This window comes from Epinephelus fuscoguttatus, linkage group LG22 (assembly GCF_011397635.1).
Source record: "Epinephelus fuscoguttatus linkage group LG22, E.fuscoguttatus.final_Chr_v1".
NCBI classification, from domain to species: Eukaryota; Metazoa; Chordata; class Actinopteri; order Perciformes; family Serranidae; genus Epinephelus; species Epinephelus fuscoguttatus.
Window position 1 is genome coordinate 18,841,705 of NC_064773.1, and position 21,965 is coordinate 18,863,669.

Consider the following 21,965-nt stretch of genomic DNA (forward strand, 5'->3'; position numbering starts at 1 on the left):
ATTCCACTGTCAAACTTATTGAAGTCTCCTGTCCAGCTGCGTGGAGACGGACTCTTTGACAAGCACAGACAAATGAGGTGAACGTGAGATGAACACTCGGTGATGCTCATCCTGTTGGCAGTTTCTCTGAGCGTAAAAGGCCAAAGTGCCGAGGTAAAGTCTGCCAAGCTGTGCGTACATGAAGGAGTGGGAAATATGTATATATAGTTCATACCACTGCACTATTATTTGCTTGTTGTGGCAGGAGCTGTCCGTCTCTCCTCGTCCTCCTCCTCCTCCTCAAACAGAATTGGATTGTCTGGTCTTATGGTGTTCCCTAGCAACCGTTATAGTTCCCCTCCAGTTTACAGTCTTTTCAATGTATGTGTGCCCACGTTTGCCTAAAAATGTCCCTGATCTGGTTGAAATCTGTTACACAATCGACCTCCTTTATTTCGCAGTGTGTTTTTCACAGCTGGCATTGCAGTGAAGAAACAGAGATCACATTTAAGTTCGCTATCAATTTCTCAGGCTCTTGTTTTCAAGCTCCTTCAGTTGGCACGCACTGTTTATTAGCTTAACGCCTGCCAGGATGTACCATGTTGTTATACAAACAACAGCCCAGCGTGCGAGCAGATGTTGTTACAAGTTGTTTCACTTTGTTTTGTCATGCCTTGGCGTTTGTTTTTAAATGTACTGCAGTGTCAGAACCCTGGGCTGTGGATGCAAATAGACAAAAACGGTTGCGTAACAAGAGCCACCCATGAACAGTTGATCATAATCTACGAGGATACTGCGACTCCAATGATGCAAGTAAGCCGGCAAATAAGTCCCTGAGGGGGTAAGAAGTGTGTGTGTGTGTTTGTGAAGCCCACACAGGATTCATGCATCCTATCTGTCATAGATAGAGGACGAACTCACCTGAAGGACTTCAAGAAAATTCACAAGTTCAGTTTTCTTACCAGGGTCACCTCAGGATATGTACCCCAGCTGTTTCACATCACAGACTGTCAGTGATGGAGCTCTCTGCCCAAGTTAGGAAGGCCGTAAACGACGACAGTATGGAAGCTGGGCTCTGTCACAGAGACATTGTCGTGCTATAATATATCCTGGCCTGTGTAAACTGGTCTTAAAGTACACGGCGCCCCGGAGAAGGCTTGGCATAGAGCCTAAAAATGTGAAATGATACTGAAACAGCTTGAGTGTTTTGTCTTGAGCAGTTCGCTACTGCAGTACACATCTAGTTTACTGACATATTACTGCAGTAGCTATAACACCAGGTCATCATGGATATTGCACTTGGCCGTACTGTGATTTCGATTATATTTTGATTAATTGTGCAGCCCCAGAAAAAAAATCTCCTTGTGGTCCCGAGTATCTGAACAAAGGAGGGTGAATCTGCCTTTAACTTTTACACACCCCTAGTTTGGATGAGCTGCAAGGCATACTGACCTTGGAAACTTTACCCTCTCTTGACATGTTTAAACATATTTTAGAAACAGTTTCACAACACAACAAGTGTCCAGCTTGCCCAGTGGTCTCATTTATGAACATTGTGTAAGCACAAAACGAGGCATGAAAGAGGCGTACGCCACTTCGCACGCAAAAGTTGTGATCGACAAAAACAGACTTGATGGGAGGAACTTGCACCCATGCTTACGAACATTTGGAGATGGAGCCTGATTGTAGAAATCGTCCGTACGTACTTTATTTGTATAGATTCTATGCACTGTGTTATAAATGAGACTCCAGGACTCCCTGACAGAAGAGATACTGTATCTCAGTGGGACCTTTCTGGTTGAAGATGTGCAACACAGGATTGCCAGTCGACGAAAGTGAAAGTTAAAGCCAACCTCAGATTCATGCTTGTTTGGCATCCCAATCTGCCGATCCCGGATCCTATTTTGAGCAAGCATGCGTGGGAAGTGCCGGTACCCCACCTTGCACCCCGCAAGACTCAAAGGATTCGTCGGCTACGCCTTGGTATTAGACGGCACAGAACACAACCAGAGGTCCTGTGTACATACCTTGACAGGTCTGAGCCAAGTCCGATCCAAGGAGGCCCAACTGTGGATCGGATTTGACTCTGGGGTACCAGCATGTCCCATAGATGCTTGATCAGATTGGGATCTGGGGAATTTGATAGCCAGGTTGACGCCTTGAGGTATTCGTCACATTCCTCTGACCATTCCTGAACAGTTCATACAATGTAGCAGGGTGCATTGTCCTTCTGGGGGGCCACTGCCATGGGGAATGCCGCTGCCATGAGGGGGGTACTTGGTCTGCAATAATAATTGGGTGGGTGGTGAGTGTCAAGAGGCGTCTGCATAAATTCCAGGACCCAAGGTAAATATTTGTGTTCATACAGTATGTTGGACTATAATACACACAGAGACAGTAGACACACAGTTTCAGAAATGGTAAAGGAAATATGTTGAAAGCACCTGGGAATATTTCACACTCCACGGCAGTATGTCTGAAATGTCATGCTGCAGAAAAACACATCTGTCCGTCGTCACATCTCCTCATTGACAAGAAACGGTAGAACAGTTTACACAGTCATGTGGCTCTCCACAGATCTCTGCCAGTTGGTTAGTGTGGCAACACACCTGCGCACACTCACACACACACGCACACATCCTATTTGTCCAACAGCCCCACATGAATGTCAAACAACACTGTCTGTGCCCACCAGTTCCAACGTCTGTGCAGTGTAAACTCAGTCTTCTTGGTCAACACTGAGATGTTTGGAAAGATAATCTATGTTTTTTTTAAAGTCACACCCATGGAGAGCAATTATACATTTAAATAAGTGAGCTGATGCAGATCTTTGTCAGGTTTCTGGGAGTCTTACGCATACATGCAGACACGCATGGTTATCTCATGTTAAATCATGTTTTGTGAGAAGAGCTCCGTCGCTAAAACTCCTTTGTTTTGGTTCCAGCCTTCCCTCAGGCCTTCACATCAGCACTAGTAGCAACAGCTCATGACTCAGTCGTGAATGCCCCTCAGTGCTGGATGAGTGTTACATGCGTTTATCATGTGAAGAAACTGCACATGCATACAACCCCCCCCCCAAGCCGTGGCAGTAAAAGCCATGTTCACCACTTTTATTCTTTTCACTTAAAATAATGTTCTTTAAACAGATGTCAAGTAGATTCTCTCACCTCTCATTTGCCTGGTTGACAAAGAGAGTGAGAGTGGACATTAGTGGTATTGATGAGTGTTGACGACAGGGTCTCAATGTGTGTGAGACAAGCTCGGGCTGTCCCAGATTGGAGTTGAGTGATGGGTGTTCACACACAGCTGCCGTGTGAGTTCTGCAGCTCACATTGTGATGTGCATTGGTGAGCCGGTAATGATAATGTGATGTGCAGTGGGCCGTTTGACACCAGCACCGCCACGGCTGTGTCTGCTTGAGACACCTGTCCAGTGTTGATGGCAGAGGAGCACCTGTGAGTCCTATCTGACCTGAGAAACATCCACAACCTGCAGCTGATGTCCATTTTGATCCATGTTATACATTTTCACATATACGTCCTCTAGAGGGCGTTGTTCAAATGAACCAAACTCCAGGTATTTTCTGGGGCATTTTAAGCTTTTATTGTAGAGTTGACAGTGGAGAGATGGGATACAACCCAAGCACTGCAGTTCAAAGACAACACCCCAAACTCCTAGGCCACCAGGGTGCTCAGAAAAGTGTACAATTAAAGAATCATTGCAGTAGTATTACTATATTGCATTAGGTGGCTGGCCGTCAGCCATTGGTCAACACTGGGCCATTGGTGAGCGTCTGTTGCCCTTTATGTGGCAAATTTTCATTTTCATTTCATTTATTTTATTTGGGACAACGCACGTTAATTAACATTTCTGTAAATGTGCCAGTGATAGCCAGGTGGGCAAAAATAACAGGGGACTTTAGCCGTAGATCTGCACTTAAGACAAACCATTGTCAGTTAAAGACACACCTTCAAGATGGTAGCCCTGTTGTAATTGAAATGCAAATCTCTGCTGTGCTTGGCTGATGGCCCAAACCAAGCCAAGCCAAGCCAGCGCATGACTGTCGAAAGTGGGTATCAGTATTTGCAACTGAATGGAAAGTGAAACTTCTTTATGATCTCTTCAAAGCCAGACTCCAATACTACATTTTCTTTTTGCGAAAATGCATGTATTTGAGAAGTACTGAGCATACGACTGGATAACTGAAACTTTGATTATGCGGTGCGAGTTGTGTGAGAGTTTGTGAATGGTTGTTTTGATATGGTTTCCTGTTGTTAAACGTGGCCCCCAGTTGATATTAATCAAGATGTTTGCCGTCCTCTGTGAAGGCATGACAGAAAAACAAAGTTTTCTTAATGAATTCAAAGTAACACAGTATGACTAACTAATATACAAGTCGCCATTTTGTGGGTGAATTATTCCTTTAATGCAATATAGTAATACAAGAAATATCATACAAATGTATAACAGATCACCAAATACATAAAGAGACAGTGATTAAATTGCTATGTTATAACATTTCAAAATCTAGCAATCCAGTGATAATTATTAAAGTGTAAAATCACCCTAGAAATAAGAGATATCTTTTAATTCTCATGGTAAATGTACCAAAACTGCATATTAAAAGATGTATTTTTTTCCCACAGACACACAAGACGACATGTGACCGTATCCCAGAGCTTTTATTAGATGCAACAATAACACAGCTCTGCAGGGTTTTTGTTTACTTCACACATATGTGTGTGCAGGTCCCTCTGCTGCCGCTCATTAAAGCGGGGTCGCTGCAGTTGCAGATTTTTCTTTCTCTCTTTCTTTCTGCACCGGATTGGCACCGGCTCACAGATAGTGGAGGGAAAAATAAAGAGGTCTCACTCTGATATGTTTTCCATGTACGAGAAATAACATGGTGGAGAGAGGGGAGTCTTTCAGGGGATCAAAGGTGGTGGGTGAATGTGTGTAATAGGGCCGCGGGGAAAAAATCGATACGGTATAGTATCGCGATATTTTGTATGACAATATCTTGTCGCATCAATTTTTTAAAAATTATATAAATTATTAATATTGCAAATACAAATAAAATTTTTGGGTAGCCTATCAGAGTAATATAATATATTTGTTTTTCAGTCCACTTGGTACACTTTGCTGCAAAAAAAGAAAAAGAAAAAAGAAAATGGCTGAAGTGAGATGACGCTCAGTCTGAAGAATTTATCTTATTAGATCGAACAGATGGTGATAAAGTTTTCCTTTGGCGACATAGTTTACAGTTGGAAAAAGGCAATATTTTTTTATCGCAATACTCAACATATCGCAACATATTTAAAATCGCATCGTGATAACATCGTATTGTGGATCCTTATACATTTAATAAATCCTCCCACTTCCAACAACTTTATTATATAAAATACCCCAATGATGAATTTAGGTTTACAGCAGGATTGCCTTGAGCTAAAAGTCTATTTATGTATTTAGTATTTATGTCGATGCAAGAACATTAATGTAGTTCAATTCTGAGTCATTTAAAACAGAGAAATAAAAAGCTCATGTGCAGGCCTGACATATAAACTAAGGTGGTGCATTAAAACTGGGATGAAACAAGGCTTATAATGATTCATCTGTGATAAACAATGCCATCTCCCAGGCGCTCGATGGCCAGGTTTTCTCCGTGGAGTGCGCCCTCCTCTTCAAACCATAGACGATCTTTGTCGCTGCTGGTTTTTGACAGCGGCGGGGGAGCTGGTGAGGAGAGCCGAGGATCCGTGTGGACCACAGCTTGCTGCTGCAGCGGCTGAGGGGGGACGGACACACACACTCGGCCGGGCACAGTCCCTCACATGCACACACACACACACACACACACACACACACACACACACACATATGCGCACACCTCTTCATTTTCTCCAGCATCTACACACAGTCACAGCCGGGGAGAGGAAGCAGGAGCCGGGTTGCTGCAGACGGTGAGTTTGAACGTGCCTCTTGTTTTTTTATTATTATTATATGAAGATGGAGATTGCATTTTTCCTCCTCCACCCCTGTTGTCTTGAGAATTATGGTGCAGTGGATGTGTCAAGTGGGCGCGTTCTTATTTGCACCAGCATCCCCGGTGCTGCTGCTGCTTGACTGGGATGACCAGGTGCACATATTTCAGCAATATGGACGCCGATTGACGTGTTTTTTTCCCCTCAATGTGGATTCTGCTGGGCATCAAAGGCAGAGCAGCCTCACCGCACTGCATACTGCATCTTGAGGAGCAAGCATCAGAGCAAGTGAAGGGAGGGAAAGCAATGTGTTGATGTGCTGCTGGACTGAATGGATGCATTGAGCGGTGCAGCAGCAGCAGCAGCAGCAGCAGGGTTGGTGCTTATTGTTGCCGCCGCCGGCCGGTGCAGGCAGGCCCGCAGGCTCACAGGATTATTTGATGTCTGCCGGTGATGCTGCCAGATGTAGCTCAGCTCCTCCAGCTGTCAATCCAAGGGTTTTCACTTCAAGGCAGGCAGGCAGCAGGGACAAACCAAGGCCTTGTTTGCAGATAAAAGATGTAGGGATATGAATAGTCAGCAGGTGTCTACTGATCAATATAGAGGGTGGGGGCAAAAGCATCATATATATTTTTCTATGAAAGAGACTATTTGTGATATCTGCAGTTTTCTGCTCAAAATATCATCTGATAGAGGGAAATATTATTTCTTTCTACATGTCTTCAAATGCAAAGGGATAAGCAAGTCAGGAGTTGGAGTTGACATTGGATGGTTACAGTCAATCAAAAAGGATGATTCGCCTTATTGGATTCGAAAATCCATCAGGAAAGGAATCCTAAGTGTAATCATGAGCATTTGCAGTCAGTATAAGTGCTGTTTTAATTAATCGATCTATCACTTACAGTCAGTTTTCAAGCAAAATGGCCAAACGCTCTGGTTTTAGCCACTTAAATGTGATGATTTGTTGCTTTACCTTGTCATATGTGACAGCATAGGCGTAGATTTTGGGGACAATGTGGGGGACATGGCCCCCCTCGATATAAATAGATAGATAGACATGATTCACATTCAAAACACATTTGAAACAAATATAAAAAAGGACTGTTATGAAAGCATATTTAGAGCTTGCGCATTTGTCTGCCGCCAGGAAAAACCTGAAAGTAGCAGAAATTCAGTTGAATTAATTATTAAAATTAAAGACATTTACACCATAAATTGTTGGGAAGGGGGAAAAATTCAATACAGTATAGTGTCACGATATTTTGTGTGGCAATGTTGTATTGATACACGGACAATACCTATTGATTTTTTTTACTTTTGCTTTATCAATCCAATAGATATATTTTGCTGCAATAAAATAAAATGTTTTTTTTTTTTTTTTCTTCGGGGGATATAATTTGCAGTTGAAAAAGGGTCATAAATCCTCAAGGCCTAAATTGTCCCTCCAGAGTTGCCATAGGGCTGTGGTAGGCGAGTTTCCGCAGTTAGTGTGGCTGTGTTGCTCGGAATAAAGAGAGAAGCGGTGGCCGCTGAACCTGTTGTCTCGACTCCTGTCCGTTTATTGCTCATTAGCTGCACTCAGTTAGGCGAACCCAGGACGCTCGGTTACAATACATTGGAAAGCAGAGGCAACAATAAACAACTCAGATGAAAAACCTGGCCATTTTTGTTGTTTTGATTCCTCCGATTTTTTATTACTGATTCCGATTTTATAAAAATAACGTGATCGGTGCCAATACCCAATCCGAGGATCGAACATCCCTAGTGCCTTAAGTATCGTGATAATATTGTATCATCCTATAGTGCCAACAATGCAGGAAATTAAGTGTTTGACGCTCAACCCCCCGTTGCAACACATTCTCACCCCAACCTCGTCACATATCAACATTTGGTCATGGACTTTCCACGTCTAGATCCGTCATGAAACGCACCCTGGATGCGTTGGTTGTTGACATTCTGGGATCCCTGTCAAGTTCTGCCTGTTACATGCATTGTCTTCTTTCAAAATGCACTCCCATTTTCACAGGCAATTTACCATTTACATACAGTCTCATTCAAAATAAAAGCGCTACGTCAGCACAACAACGCAAATTGCCATTTTTTTCCCTCCAAGAACTAACGCATGTGGTAAGGTTTGGGAAAAAAGAGCAGGGTTTGGCTTTATAATCTTGTGGGACGCTAACACTGCTCTGCCGCGTTTCCTCCTGATGCTGTTAAACTATAACGACGTTAAAGGACGGCCTTTTTCATCAGTTTCTGACGCTGCAAGTCACTGCCTGAGCGCCGGATTTCAATGACTTCTTTCTTCTCGACTTCTTTCCCTTGTGTGACAGTAACGTGGACAGTTTGACTATTTTAAGACATTTTATAGACAAAATGATGAACTGACTGACGTCACAGGGTATTGCAGGCAATATCAAGATAGAAGCTGTACTGTATAAAATATATGTCCCTTACTGCCACATAGCATTAACAGCCAATTTTTTTTGACATTGTGATTGAAATGAATTGATAAATGTATACAGGTGGTCCTCTCGCTCAATGGTAACGAATTGATAACTGGCTAACTAGTGTCCTGAATTCGTTTTGTCAGGCTTGTGGTTAAATTCCCATGGGGCCACATGTCAGAACATTGCAGGGATTTATGCAGAACACTTGTTTGTTTGATTGGTGACCAGTGTGTATCACACCTGGCTACAAAACAGTCGAAGAGTTGGAAGAATCCCTGTCATGGTATTGAGAATCCGTCAGTCTAACTGCGAGTTACTTGACGCAGCGTTAATGTTTGCATCCGCTGTTGGTGGAACCCCACGTGGTACAATACGACTCTGAGCCTCAACCATACTTCATGCAAATAAGTTCCTGTGTCAATAAGCCGTCACTCATCTTTTATATGTAAAGCTGCTCAGCTGTGATCAGTTGCTGTGAGCGGGAAGCCCTCTGTTGTTCTGCACAAACCTGAAGCTGCACTCGAATGCTAATATCAGCCTGTTAACCCACATTCTCAAAGTCCCTGTCAGCACTTTCTACTGTATTTGTGTGTTTCTATCTTTCTTCTCCTTTAAGAACGCTCAACCTTTGGATGAGGCTCTGTGCAGTAACATTATGACCTGTTGTTTGTGAATCATAATATAACATTAACAGAAATGCAAGCTATTTAACACTAATAGGCCTTTGTCACAGAAGACATTTTGAGATGTCACAGAAGGAACAGCGCAGGTGTAAATGATCAGATGAAATGATGGCACTTGAATAAAGCTGAGCCATGGTGAATGTTGTTCTTAACGCCCCTTCTTTTACTGCTGTAACAATTCAAAATGTCTGCTGTGGAGAAGCCAGATTACCAAATGAATCCACATTTTAAACATTGCAAACATCATTTATTTTAATTCATCTGGGCTGTTAATCAATTAGTTTGATTAGGAGTACGTCTCATTTTTGGAAATGAAACATATGATGTAGTGCTATGGCATGGTTTGTGCGTTGGCACCATGATTCCTGTTGGCGAGCTTTTACCTCCCGAGAGATATCGCAAGACACGACCTCAGTCTCCTGTGACAACTCCCCCAGACTCGTGAGTGCAGAGCCAGCGCAGAGCCATTATTCACAGCAGATGCAGTGTCATCGTCATTCTTCCGCTCTCCCGTTTATCCACGGCCCATTAGACACAAGTCAGGTGATGGAGCTTATGGTGGCTTTAGGTTCTCATTCTGTCGCCTTAAGTGATGACACAATTTTCAGACACGGAGGATGCATAGTTTGGCTCCCAGGCTGTTTGGGGATCAGGGTTGGGGTTGGGTCTCTTTCATTTCACACAAAGAAAGGAAAAAGAGAAACAAGCTAAATATACTAAAGTCTGTATGTCCATTGACAGGAATGAACTGTATTTATTCAATTAAAAACTGCTTGTCACAATTTCCTGATGTCCATGGCGACACCTTCACACTGCTTATTTTGTCCGACCAACAGCTGAAAATCAAAAAAATAATCAGTTTACAAAATGCTAATGAACACATTTGAGTACTTCTGCCAAACAAAACAAAACAAAACACACAAATACCATAAAACTTCAATTAATAGCCTGGGCTTTTATTTGCTTAAATCACTGAAATCAACAGGCCTATATTTGAGACAGGCCTTTAATTCCTTTCACACAAAATCGTTGCTCAGCAAAGATCGGGATATACAAACAAATTGTTTATTTAAACTAGCATGAATATTACTTGTTTACCGGGTGTCTCTCAAGTTGTCGAAATCCGGCGCGTGGGCAGTGACTTGTGGCGTCAGACACGAACAAAAAAGCCGTCCTTTAATGTCGGCATGATACACGACCGGTTGCTGTTATAGTTTAATGGTGCTCGGCAGCGTCAGGGGGAAACGTGGCGGGACTAGAACAAAAGTTAGGTGGCGAAAGTCCGAGTAGGGCAGGCGGGAGGGTTGGTGGATAGATTCAGCAAACACCCGGGAGCGCTGTATTCGCGTTCCCTAACTTTACGTTCAAACCAGAAGCTTCCAAAGAGGCAAAGTCTCTCGCGGACGCCCAAGAAGCACAACTGTCAAAAATATTTGTGGCAGCTTTGGTTGCTCTAGTCGCTCATCGCGTGAATCATTGAACATTCGATCGTGCTTGTCAATGTAAAGGAGCTGCAAAGCGGACTACTGGCTTGAAAGCAGCGTAGTTGCTGCTTGCTGTTGTCCAGTCAGAAAGCTCATAGTTGGCCTACGCAAAGTTATGTTCGGTGAGAGGAAACCGGAGTACCTGGTGAAAACCCACGCTGACATGTGGAGAACACAGAAACTCCACACAGAAAGGCTCCCCCACCCCAGGGTTCGAACCCTCAACCCCAGGGTCTGAACCAGGAGCCATCTTGTTTCAATCCTTTTTTAAATTAATTGTTTACACTATAAAAAATTAAAAAGTAGTGGAAAATGCCTGTCGCAAGTTCTGGAAACCCGAGGTGGACAAACCAGCAAATATTTGTTTTTTTCACTGATCGACTAATTACCTATAACATAGGCACACCTGCCTGGGAAATAAAACATATCACAACCCTGCATAATATCATCACTGTCAACTCATATGGGTGGGATTTTGCTTTTTGCCTGCAGCCCACATTATACCTGATAAACTGAAGGAATACTGTGAGGAATTCTGCATTTTACAGCTGCATAATGCTGCTCATGTTGTGTATGTGTAACACTGCATACCGTGCTGCAATTACGGTTTTGATCCTCAGTCCCTGCGCGGCCCCAGACGCTGCTGCAACTAGGAAACAATGCTTCGTTTTTAATTCATCCCCAGAGGTTGATCAGCTCACTCCCCACACGAGCAACCACCAGAGAAGTATGCAGGTGCACGTGTTAATGAAGTCATCCTGGGTTTTGTCTCAGTCCAGATTTATACACCTCTGGTTCACGTCTCTGAGGCCACTGTGGGAGCTGCAGCCAAATGCATACAATTAGCAGCATAGATTCTTCTGTATGCTTTGGGTTAATAGCATCAGTGCCCTGCGGCGGTGATGGTGGGTTAGAGGGGGAGGTATGTAAACACCCCCACAGCCTTGGCTCACAGCTGGACGGACATGTTTGGGTTGCTGTTTTCATTAAAGGACCGGGACGTATTAAATTACCATGACTGGCTGAAGATTGATGAATTGGAAAACAGGGGACGTTAAAGCTGGGAAAGCCTGGAGTGTGCCGCCGCCGCCGCCGGAGCCGCTGTTGGTAGATTTCTGAGAGAGCAGATGCAGTTGTTCTCTCTGCCTTCCTAACAAGACAGATGGTTTTTTGTTGTGGGTTTTTTTGGAAGATGATGTTATTGCTTGGAGATGGGAGAGACCCAGTTTTTGCACAATGAAGGACTATAAGGAGCTGTGTATATAACAGCTGTGTTAGACAGGCTTGGTTTCAGCATGAGGGTTTAATGTCAGGTATATTTCCTTTCACCCAACACTGAACACCTCACACAGTATATCAGTATACGTTTATTTTATTATATGTTTTAAGTCGTTCACTTAACAGTATGAACCAGGAGAGGAGATAAAAAAGAGAGTAGGGAGGATAAAGAGGAGAGATAAGGAGACAGAAGAGGAGAAGAAAGGAAAGAAAAAAGGGATGGAGAGGAGGGAAAGAGGAATGATAAGAGAAAAGGAAATGAAATGAGAGATGAGAGGAGAAAAGGGAAAAGAAAAGGTAAGAAAGAGGAAGGATGAAAGGAAAAGAACAGGAAAGGAAAGGAATGGAAAGGAAAGGAAAGGAAAGGGGAGAAAGGAGAGCAGAGGAGGGAAAGAGAACAGATGAGATGATGGAAGGTTAAGAGAACAGAAGAGGAAAAGAAAACGGGGGAGAAAGAGGAGAGAGAATGCAAGAAAGGAGAGGAGGAAAGGATGAGAGATGAGAAGACAGAAGAGGAAAGAAATGGAGAGGAGAGGAAGAAAAGAGGAGAAAGGAGAGGACAGAAGAGTAAAGGAAAGGAAAGAGGTTAAAGAGTGGGGGGCAGAAGACAGAAGAGGAGAGAAAAGGAAAGGGAAGGAGGACGGGGAGATGAAAGGACAGAGGAGGAACATTAAGAGGAGAGGAACGGAAAGAAAATAGGCTACAAGGAAGGAAGAGTAGTGACAGAGGAGAGATGAGAGGACAGAAGAGGAAAGAAAGGGAAAAGAGAGGAGGGGAAGAGAGATAACAGGAGAGGACAGAAGAGGAAAGGAAAGCAAAAGAAAGGAAAGGAGGGAGAGAGAAGACAGAAGAGGAGAGAAAAGAAAAGGGAAGGGGGGTGCAAGGACAGAGGAGGAAAGAGAAGAGGAGAGGAAATGAAATAGTACAAGGAAGGTGAGGGGGAAAGAGGAGAAATGAGGAGAAAACAATCTGAGAGGACAGGGAAGAGGAGGGGAGACAGGAGAGAAAAGGAAAGAAAATACAAGGAAGAGGAGTGACAGGAGAGATGAGAGGACAGAAGAGGAAAGAAAGGGAAAGGGAGAGGAGAGAAGAGGAGGGGAAGAGGAGAAGAGAGAAGAGGAGGGGAAGAGGAGAGGACTCACAGGAGAGGATGTGACAGGAGAGGACAGAAGAGGAAAGGAAAGGAGGGGAAGAGTAGAGAGCAGAAGACAGAAGAGGAGAGAAAAGGAAAGGGAAGGAGAGGGGTAGATGAAATGATAGGAGGAAAGTCAAGAGGAGAGGAAAGGAAAGAAAATACAAAGCAGGAAGAAATAAAAGGAGTGGAAATAAAAGGGAGGGAAGGAAGGGAGCACAGTGCGGAGGAAAAGATTGAGTAAAACCTGAGTGGAATGACTAAGGAGGAGGACAGCAGAGCTGCAGTGAGGAGGAGTAAAGGAAAGCAGAAAGGAGAGGAGAGGAGAGGAGCGACGTGCTGCTGCGATCACCAGCTGTGCCAGGCCGCATCTGAAGTAGAGCAGGAGACTGGAGATTAATAAAAGGAGACGTGGCATGGCGCTACAGAAACACATGGGCACACACACTCATGTACGCACTCCCATGATACAAGAGCTTCAAAGGTCAATAATGTACATGTTTTTACTGTCCCATGATGCACCAGTGGGTTTGAGCCCTGTTGTCGGCCGCAGAGGAGTTGTTTGTGTGGATCAGGTGGGCAACAGATGGGAGAGTGGGTGAGAGCAGAGGAGTTGCCAGACTGGTAGTAGCTGAGTGTAAAAACATATCAACAATATCTGTCTCAACGGGCGATTTAACTTTACATACAGAGCCATACGCAGGCAAAGATTATGCTCAACATGGCAGACGACTGCAGTCGTGTTAAATCCACTCACAGCTTAAGATATATTAAGACAAAAAGTGTGAGGTTTTGGGTTTTCTGGAAAAGAAAAACACAACATGTAAACTTATCAAAGGCATATGGTATTTATATATATCCTCTTTTAGCAGGAAACAAAGGAGAAATGTTCAAATCCCAGCGGTGGGAGATTAATTCATGGTACAGTAGGCTTAAAATAATATTACACCCCATCCAGCAGAATCTTTGTCACAGCTCTAAAATGATTAGTGAGGATTTGGGTCAAAGAAGCCATTAAAGAGCTCCTCTTATCACAACAAACATCCAATTGGTTCGAGGCACCAGCGTCACATGACGGGTGTGAACCAACCAGCCTGAACAAAGATTATTAAAGATGTTTTTAAAGGGCATAATTGAATCTGTCAGCCATGGAGGACTACATCATCACTTTTTATGGGAGGGATAAAAAGAGTTTTTTTTTAAAGCTTCTTTTCTCATAGGTAGACATCTTTTACCCCCAGCCATGAGGAGAGATTAGCTTGATGGCAAATTTATCTTAAAGCCTTTACACATGATTTGTAGAGTGTGTAATTATGTATAGCTTTTTAAGGCACTTCATTGGCCCGAAGCCGACGATGCTCACGCTACGCCTACGCGGGACCCTGAGTATTCCCTGCGGCAAGACTGGTGTCATTTCTGGTGTCATTTTCTACACCACAGGGGGCATTTATATCTGCAGAATATTCTGGTAACACACTATAGCTTATTTCACTGTGTGTCTTGTGTCAGGGTTTCCAAAAATTCTGAATGTCTATTGATTTCTTTTTACTTTATACTTGCAATAAACTGTTGGCAAAATGTAGATTAACCTAAACCATGTCCTACATAAAACCTACCTCTGCAGGGGACCACTTATATACTACTGACCTTCATACTTACCTGCAATGCTTGAATGAGAAAAAGATTATTCATCCGAATAGCAGTCTTAGGGTGCTTTCACACCTGTCCTGTTTGGTTCGGTTCAGTTGAACTCAAGTTTGTTTGCCCCCTCAGTGCGGTTCATTTGGGCAGGTGTGAACACAGCAATCACACTCAGGTGCGCACCAAAACAACCAGACCGAGACCTTCTTGAAGAGGTGGTCTCGGTCCAGTTACAAACAAACTCTGGTGTGGTTCGTTTGTGGTGAGAACGTGTTCCGACCTCGATCTGAACCAACCATTGTTTGGGTTAAACATGAGCATGTTACAGTCCTGGAGGATTATTAATGTGCACCTCCTCCTGTACTGCCTTAATACGCACGTTCAGCACATCCAATGCATCAAAACATTGTTTTCTAGTTGGAGCCGCGCCTCGTTTTCAAACTGTATGGTTTGACTAAAATGAACAATGACAGCAATATAGTCCACGATGAGCAGTGCTAAAATCAACCTGCGTAGTTGTCCCTCCATTGTGACATTAGAAAGTGTCACATTTATCTTGCAAGTGTACTCTTCTTCAACGTTTGGTTTACTTCCTGGATTTTTCCCACATGGAAATTCTGACCAATCAAGAGCAGCTTTCTCGCACAAGGCATTTGATCTGGTCCACTTGTAAATGCTGCCGTGAGAACACGAACCAACTCTAGGCAACTATGCAACTTTGTAATAAGCTTAGGCCCTGATTCAGACCAAAGCAAGACAACTCTAGGCCTTAAATTTGGTTTAAAATTATCTTGAAAAGGTCTTAAAAAGCATTAAATTTCAGTATCTGATAAAAGAAGAAGAAGGTTAGGTATATTAAAAAACATAATGACTTGGCTTAAAATAAGTCAGTTTGTTAATAACATAATGTAATGTCATGTTATGTGATACGTCTCACTACGGTAGCATGCTACACATACTAGCACATTAAGTTGTAGTTAGATAAATTTTGGTTTCACATGGGACACCAACAGCAGTCTTGTAGGTGAAAGTCCGGAGTTTGTTTGACCCATCCACCTCCCCTTCCACCCACCTTATGTGGACTCTATACTACAGCAATTGCTCAAGTTGTCAAAAAATGGCGCCACCCAGTGGGTCTCATACTGCCGCCAAAGAGTGCCTCTGTGCGTCGGCATCTGACACAGAGGGCCATTGATCAAGCCTTGGTATTTGATGAGTTGGGAATGAGACCAGGTTGGATTATAGTAGACACCCTGTTTGCATGTCCCTTCACTGATTAGTAAGAGTTGCTCTCTGAAGCATTTGTGAATTCTGGTCTTGTAGTGACATTTAGGGAACTCCTAGTAGTAAGATATAATTCTTTGTAATTCTGGCCTCAGTTGTCCAGTGCATCTGCTAATTGTCCATTTGTGTATGGTGTGGGAAAAGCGGCTCCGGTTCAATGGTGCCCGCATGTGTCCTCGAGCCTACTCGTCTGACCCCAGAGTGAAGGCCTTTCTGAGGCCAGCCCGCCTTCAACAAGTGCCCCCTGCTCATACTGAAAGAATGCCTTTGTAGAAAAAGATACAAACTGTCCGGCGAGCAGATGAAGAGGATGGAGAACAGAAGCAGTTCCCAGCGTGGAAAAGTCATCTGTCAGCTTAAGCTGCATCTGCTAACTGATAAAGCAATTAAAGGCAGACAGAGCCTCATCTTTATGAGCCTTGAAGAGAGAAAGACGGAGTCGGGTAACATCTGTCTTGTTAAACATGCTCTGTTTATTTCAACTTTTAATTTGATTTAAACTGTATGCTCATACAGTGTGGAGCAGGGTCAATGAAACCCTCACGATACACACTTCCTAACATGGACACTTCAGAGCTAGCTGAACACAAGGAGCAAATGGGACTAATTGCGTAGGTATGGTGTGCCAGTCATGTCGCTGCTCCAGCTGCAGTTAGAAATTTGAGGCTGCGGGTACTATGACTTACTGTAAGAGTAATTCGTTTCCTGTTTGTTCTTGCTCAGCATCATTTGATGCCTCTGGATGTCGGCCCATAAAAGTCAATGGCGTTTCACATCAGTGATAATTCCCCACCCTGCCACTCTACTCACTCTGTCCTCTCTGTCTCTGTCTCTTTCACCCCTAAAACTGCTGAGACGGTTGTTTTTGGGGCTGCCAGATACTCTGCATTGTCCCGTCAGAGCCAGGCTGCTTTACTCACCTTGCCTATTTGCACTCTGACGTAATGCAGCCACGGCTGCTGTCGTAGCACTTTAGCTTATTGCAGTTGGATGTGAGATATGAGACGCTTGAGCTGAGGATGTAGATCAGCTTTGCTTGAAACAAACTTCAGGTGATTGTCTCGGAAACTCTGCGGCTGGTAGATCACTGATCAGGATGAGGAGCAGATTGCGATCAGGCCATTTTCTACCAAATGAGCTTCTACCTGTGCTCTCCTGATGTCTGCTCTGTGGGGAAGAGATAACCCCGATGTCCCTGCTCAGACTACGGAGATACAGTGATGATAACCACACAGATTGAGATCAGACACACTGCCCGATGAAAAGGGAATATATATACACAGAGATGTAGGGCCTTGTTTTGTTTCTAATGTGTAAAACAGGTACTAAGGATATTAATTATTATCTAGTTAGCCATACAAGGACTGAACCTACTTCCTGTCCTTTAGAAATGAACCCTGTTGACATGTTTTTTTCCCCGCTATTAATCATTTTAGTTGTTACAACAAAAGCTTCTCTGGCACAAACACTAAAAGAAACGTACAAAACAATAATTAAGTGTTAATAATTACCAATAAGCCATTTATCGTCAGGAAGCAGGAGCTTTTGTAATGCCAAATTAACCGTCTCTCTTACAGAAGATATTCTACTTAACCTTTGTTTAAATAATAGAAGTGTTCCCTCACAGCTTTGTGCACTAGTACACAGATAATTAAAGGTTTTAATGACTTGGCCGGGAGCCAGCCTCTGTAGTTTTGACAGGACAGCCATATGTTTTGCTGATGAAAGTCTTGGATGTCTTGTTTTCCCTTCTCGTGGAAAGGCACGGCAAGGAATTAAATTGTCTGTGTGTATGTGTGACATGTTGCACTTATTATAATGTCCTAAATAGGTAACATATAGATAATTTTACACCTACTTTAATTGATTTTTTGGCCACCAGGCAACAAGCAATAAACACACACACACACTGACATATTAGAATGTTATGAAGTTGATATGGAAGACAAGCCAGCAAACAGCAGCTATATGCAGCATTAGCATTTATGTGGCATTATGTTCCCAGCCATCTGACAAATGTAAGTCCAAAGGTCAGTCATTACTTTTAGCTTTGTTTTGGTTTTCACCAACTCCTGATGGAGATAGTTAGCTCCATAGCTGCTAAATGCGTCATGTTAGCTGCTGAATTAGTCTGTTGGTCAAGGAGGTTAAAAAGAGTGAAGTCACGGCGTCATATCACAATGGGGTACACACTGCTGTAGTCTTCAATGAAAAACTTTCAAACCATTCAAAGGTACAAATTTTCACCACTGCATTGAGTAGTGTACACCTGACTTGATGTGGCCTAGTGTTGAGGTGTTGCTCCCCCGTCTAGCAACACCTGTCCTGCAATGAATGGTTCCTACTTATATTGACAGACACCCATGACCCTTACAGGACAAATTAGCACCCTACATACATTTTACACTGGGGATGGCTCCTATACAAACATTCTACTGTGTATCACCAACCATCCAACTGAGTGTACCCAAAAGTTCTGTTAGGGCAAACACACCCAAGGTGCACCTGAGCACCTAGCCATAGTGGCTAAACCATGTAACTACAACTTCCAGGCCCGTCATGTTATGCTGTTGGCCCCAAAGAGACTTTTTCCCATAGACTTACATTGGAAAAAGATGTCTGTAAATTGGTGGATACATGTTTTTGAGTGTGACAACCCCCATGAAAGAACTCGTTCTACTATCAGGATTTGATCCATTCAGTTTCAAAACATATTGAAAGTCTAGGAGAGCTGCATGATTAAATGATTTCACCCCCGTTCAAGTTAGTGGAGGGCTAAACAGGAAGTTAGCCGCTCAGCTGGCAAGGTCTCTGGTGTGCTTGCTCTGTGGGTCCAATGGTGTGGAAGATTCGGGTAATTTTATATCCAGGAAGTCAAACTTTTTTAGCTTCATGCGCCACTTTCTTGGGAATGAATGGGGCCATGCCTCCAACGCTGTATCCAGGTCTTTTCATAGACTGCTCCAGGGATGAAGTATTTTTGTAGGCTGACGTGGAAGTTAGCATCGCAATGCTTCCCTCATCAAAAAGCCTATGGGATTTTTCCACTGGATTTTGGATTATTGTCGAATATAAGCTCTGGCAAACAAACGTTTACAAGTTTTATTCAGCAAGATAATCTTCACAAATGAACAATACTTCATAATTATTGAAGCCTAAATGTTATCGCCAGAAGTAAAAAGCTAATGTTATGCTATAAATGAACTACATTACAATCGCATGACCAGACGTCTTCACCATAACAAGACTATAGAGCTCGGCATAGATGTTCTGTAGTCTTATTTAGCCACTTGTTAGCCACCTTTTTAAAGACACATAGAAGCTTCAAAGGTCACGAGTGGGGTATTTACAGACATATCTTATGTCGTAGAACTCAACGTGAAAGTTTTTTAGGCTTGTTTTACTTAACTTAACATTGACTTAGAGATGAGGGAACTGTGAGTGGTAAAATACTAACTCACATCTGGGTTTTAGGACTCATTGCTGGGGCAATCAATACACCCGCCATTAGAGTGTGTTAGCATATTAGCTAAAGTGGATAATGATTCCCTGGGGTGTTGTCAGTGACGTAACAAGTGACGCCCTTAATGCAGCCATTTGATCCATTGCTATTATAAAAATATTGCCAAAGAGAAGCTTTAAGAAAATAAAACTCTTAAAAGTAACATGATATTTGTTCACAGGTCATATTAACTTACTGTTTTTTACCTCTGTTACATAATATTAAACAGTTCTTCAAATGCATTGTTCTTTCGTGGAAAAACCAATGAGACAAACATAATGTGTCATAAAAATCATGTCTCAACTATGACATTTGAACACATCCACATTCTTTAAATTGTAATCACTTCCATGCCTGGGAAGGCTGCACACAGCTCTGCACAACGCCTGTTTGCCCAGCTTTCTTTTCCCTCCCAGCATTTTCCCACCATATACACACTGCTGGTATTGACCCTCAACCCACTCCATCTCTCCTCCACTCGCTGCTCTGATCCATGACTCACAAAGCCCATTTAACCTTTACCCAGTGCTCGGTTGCTACCCCACTGTCTGCAAGCAGCAAATATCACTTTCTTTGTAGTTGCAGCTAGTTTTTATGGAATTGTCGGGGAATATCCCTTGGTTGTCTGTGTGCTGGTGACGGACTAGAGGCAGTCAATGTTCGTCCTCTTAAACCCCAACATATTTTTTGGTAGTATGTACCAGCAAATAAAGATAGGGAGGAGAAAGCTGGCTCAAAGTCAGGTATTGATTACTGCAATGTATCAGTGTCTGTCCTGTCTGTAAAGCACAGGAAACCCCTTCACTTTGTTATATATTCATTGAAGCCGGTCATCCATTACGGCTATGTGATACATTACCTGCAAGATATTCACTCTACAAAAGGCCCATTAATAAGTGGAAGAGCAGCTACTTTTCTTAAATGGGTATCACATACTTTTCCCACGCTGGTTTCCTCCGTGTACTCACTCACATAACCAGGTAGCACAAGCTATCAGGTGTCCAGGGAGTGTCCCACAACTGCTGGATCACATGAACTGTCACTTGTTCAGTCAGCGATGTTACAGTAGTATATGTCTGTGGGACTTACTTCAACATATGTTTTCTCTAAAACTGTCACAGATAGGGATGCACTGATTGTGAAATTCTAGGCCAATAGCAATTTGGGCAGTAGCAGATGATGATGCTTTTTTGGTTGTTGTGATTTATTTAAGTTTTGTTGTTATTTAACCTGAACCTTTTCTCATCTAAAGTCATCACATTTAGCTGCTTTGTCGGTGGCCTTTCATGTCTACATATTACGAGCTAGGTATCCCCTACAAACGCCAGGATGTCAACTAAAAGCACGTAGTTAGGTTTAGACAAACAAATATAGATAGATTGATACAGGAAGTGTACACCAGGCTCCTGGGTGAAAGTCCAGGGTTTGTTTGACCCATCCACTGCCACTCCTGCCTGCCCTTTATGGACTTTCCAGCTCCTTACGTAGATTCCAGCAGCGTTTCAACCAGACGCTGTCCAGTGGTGTATCATACCGCTGCAACAGGTGCCGTTTAGCCAACTGGTGGCATATATAACACCACAAAAGGGTGTATCATAATGCTGCGTGGCAAACTGACACAACCTAGCAGTGTATCATACTGCCATAAAAGGTGGTATTTGGCGCCAGGTATCTGATTGAGAAATCACTGACAAAGTGGCAGTACTTGACAACTTCAGAATGAAAACAGGCTGAAATTTTCTGTATTCTGTGCCAGGGAAACAAAGAATTCTTCATCATAAAAAATAATGGAAGGGTTTTAAACAATGTAACTGTTCAACTTTCACCTTGAAAGAGCTCTGTTTATTCAAGTTTGTTGCCCAAATCTGAATTTTACAAGATTCCATTTGAACACACCATGATAACATTATAGTTTACCTTTGCTCAATACTCAGTTATATTGAATAGAGCTTGAATGCATCATAATGTAACTCAGTGCAACCTCCCACTGCTGTTAGTTGCAGCCACCAGCTGCTAACATCTAATATTAACTAGCTGTTTCCCGACCAGTTTCAACACGAATGTGCTCACAATATAGCATTTTAAGGGAGTAATGTGGCGCATCCCCTGATGCGTGGATTGTGAATTTACTGTGTCCTTTCATCCTGAAGGTGTCTCAGGGAAGACATGTTTTCTATTGTCCCTTGATGACTTCTAGTCCAGCCTGTGCAAAATTGATGTGACACAATGGCAAAACATTGGCCACTGCCATCCTGGTGAATGTCATCTTATTTGGTGATAGGCCAATGGTAGTCAACAAGACAAATATGGGTCTATGCTGATGTTCTGCTGATAAATCGGTGCATCCCTAGTCACAAATCTATCCATCAGTTTATAAATGCACACATCAATACTGTGATTTCTTTTGATATTTTAATGCTGTCAAATATAGCACAGCTTTGATGCAGTTCTAATGCATTTTGTGGCTGCCCAACTCTATATACTATCCATCTATTCATACATCAATCTTTATCCTCCTGTCCTCAGAGGCTGGTGTTTTCAGGGAAGACCT

General features: G+C 43.0%; 1 protein-coding gene across 5 annotated transcripts in view; it reads left to right on the forward strand.

The window, feature by feature from the left end:
• Window positions 1-5,686: 5,686 nt before the first annotated feature.
• nrcama (neuronal cell adhesion molecule a) overlaps window positions 5,687-21,965 on the forward strand; it is an 84,684-nt gene continuing 68,405 nt past the window's right edge. For all 5 annotated transcript variants that reach the window (XM_049566323.1, XM_049566327.1, XM_049566325.1 and 2 more), the window contains exon 1: window positions 5,687-5,939. In XM_049566323.1, the coding sequence (XP_049422280.1) occupies window positions 5,857-5,939 (83 nt within the window). In that variant the 5' untranslated portion in view covers window positions 5,687-5,856. The remainder of the gene's footprint in view (window positions 5,940-21,965) is intronic.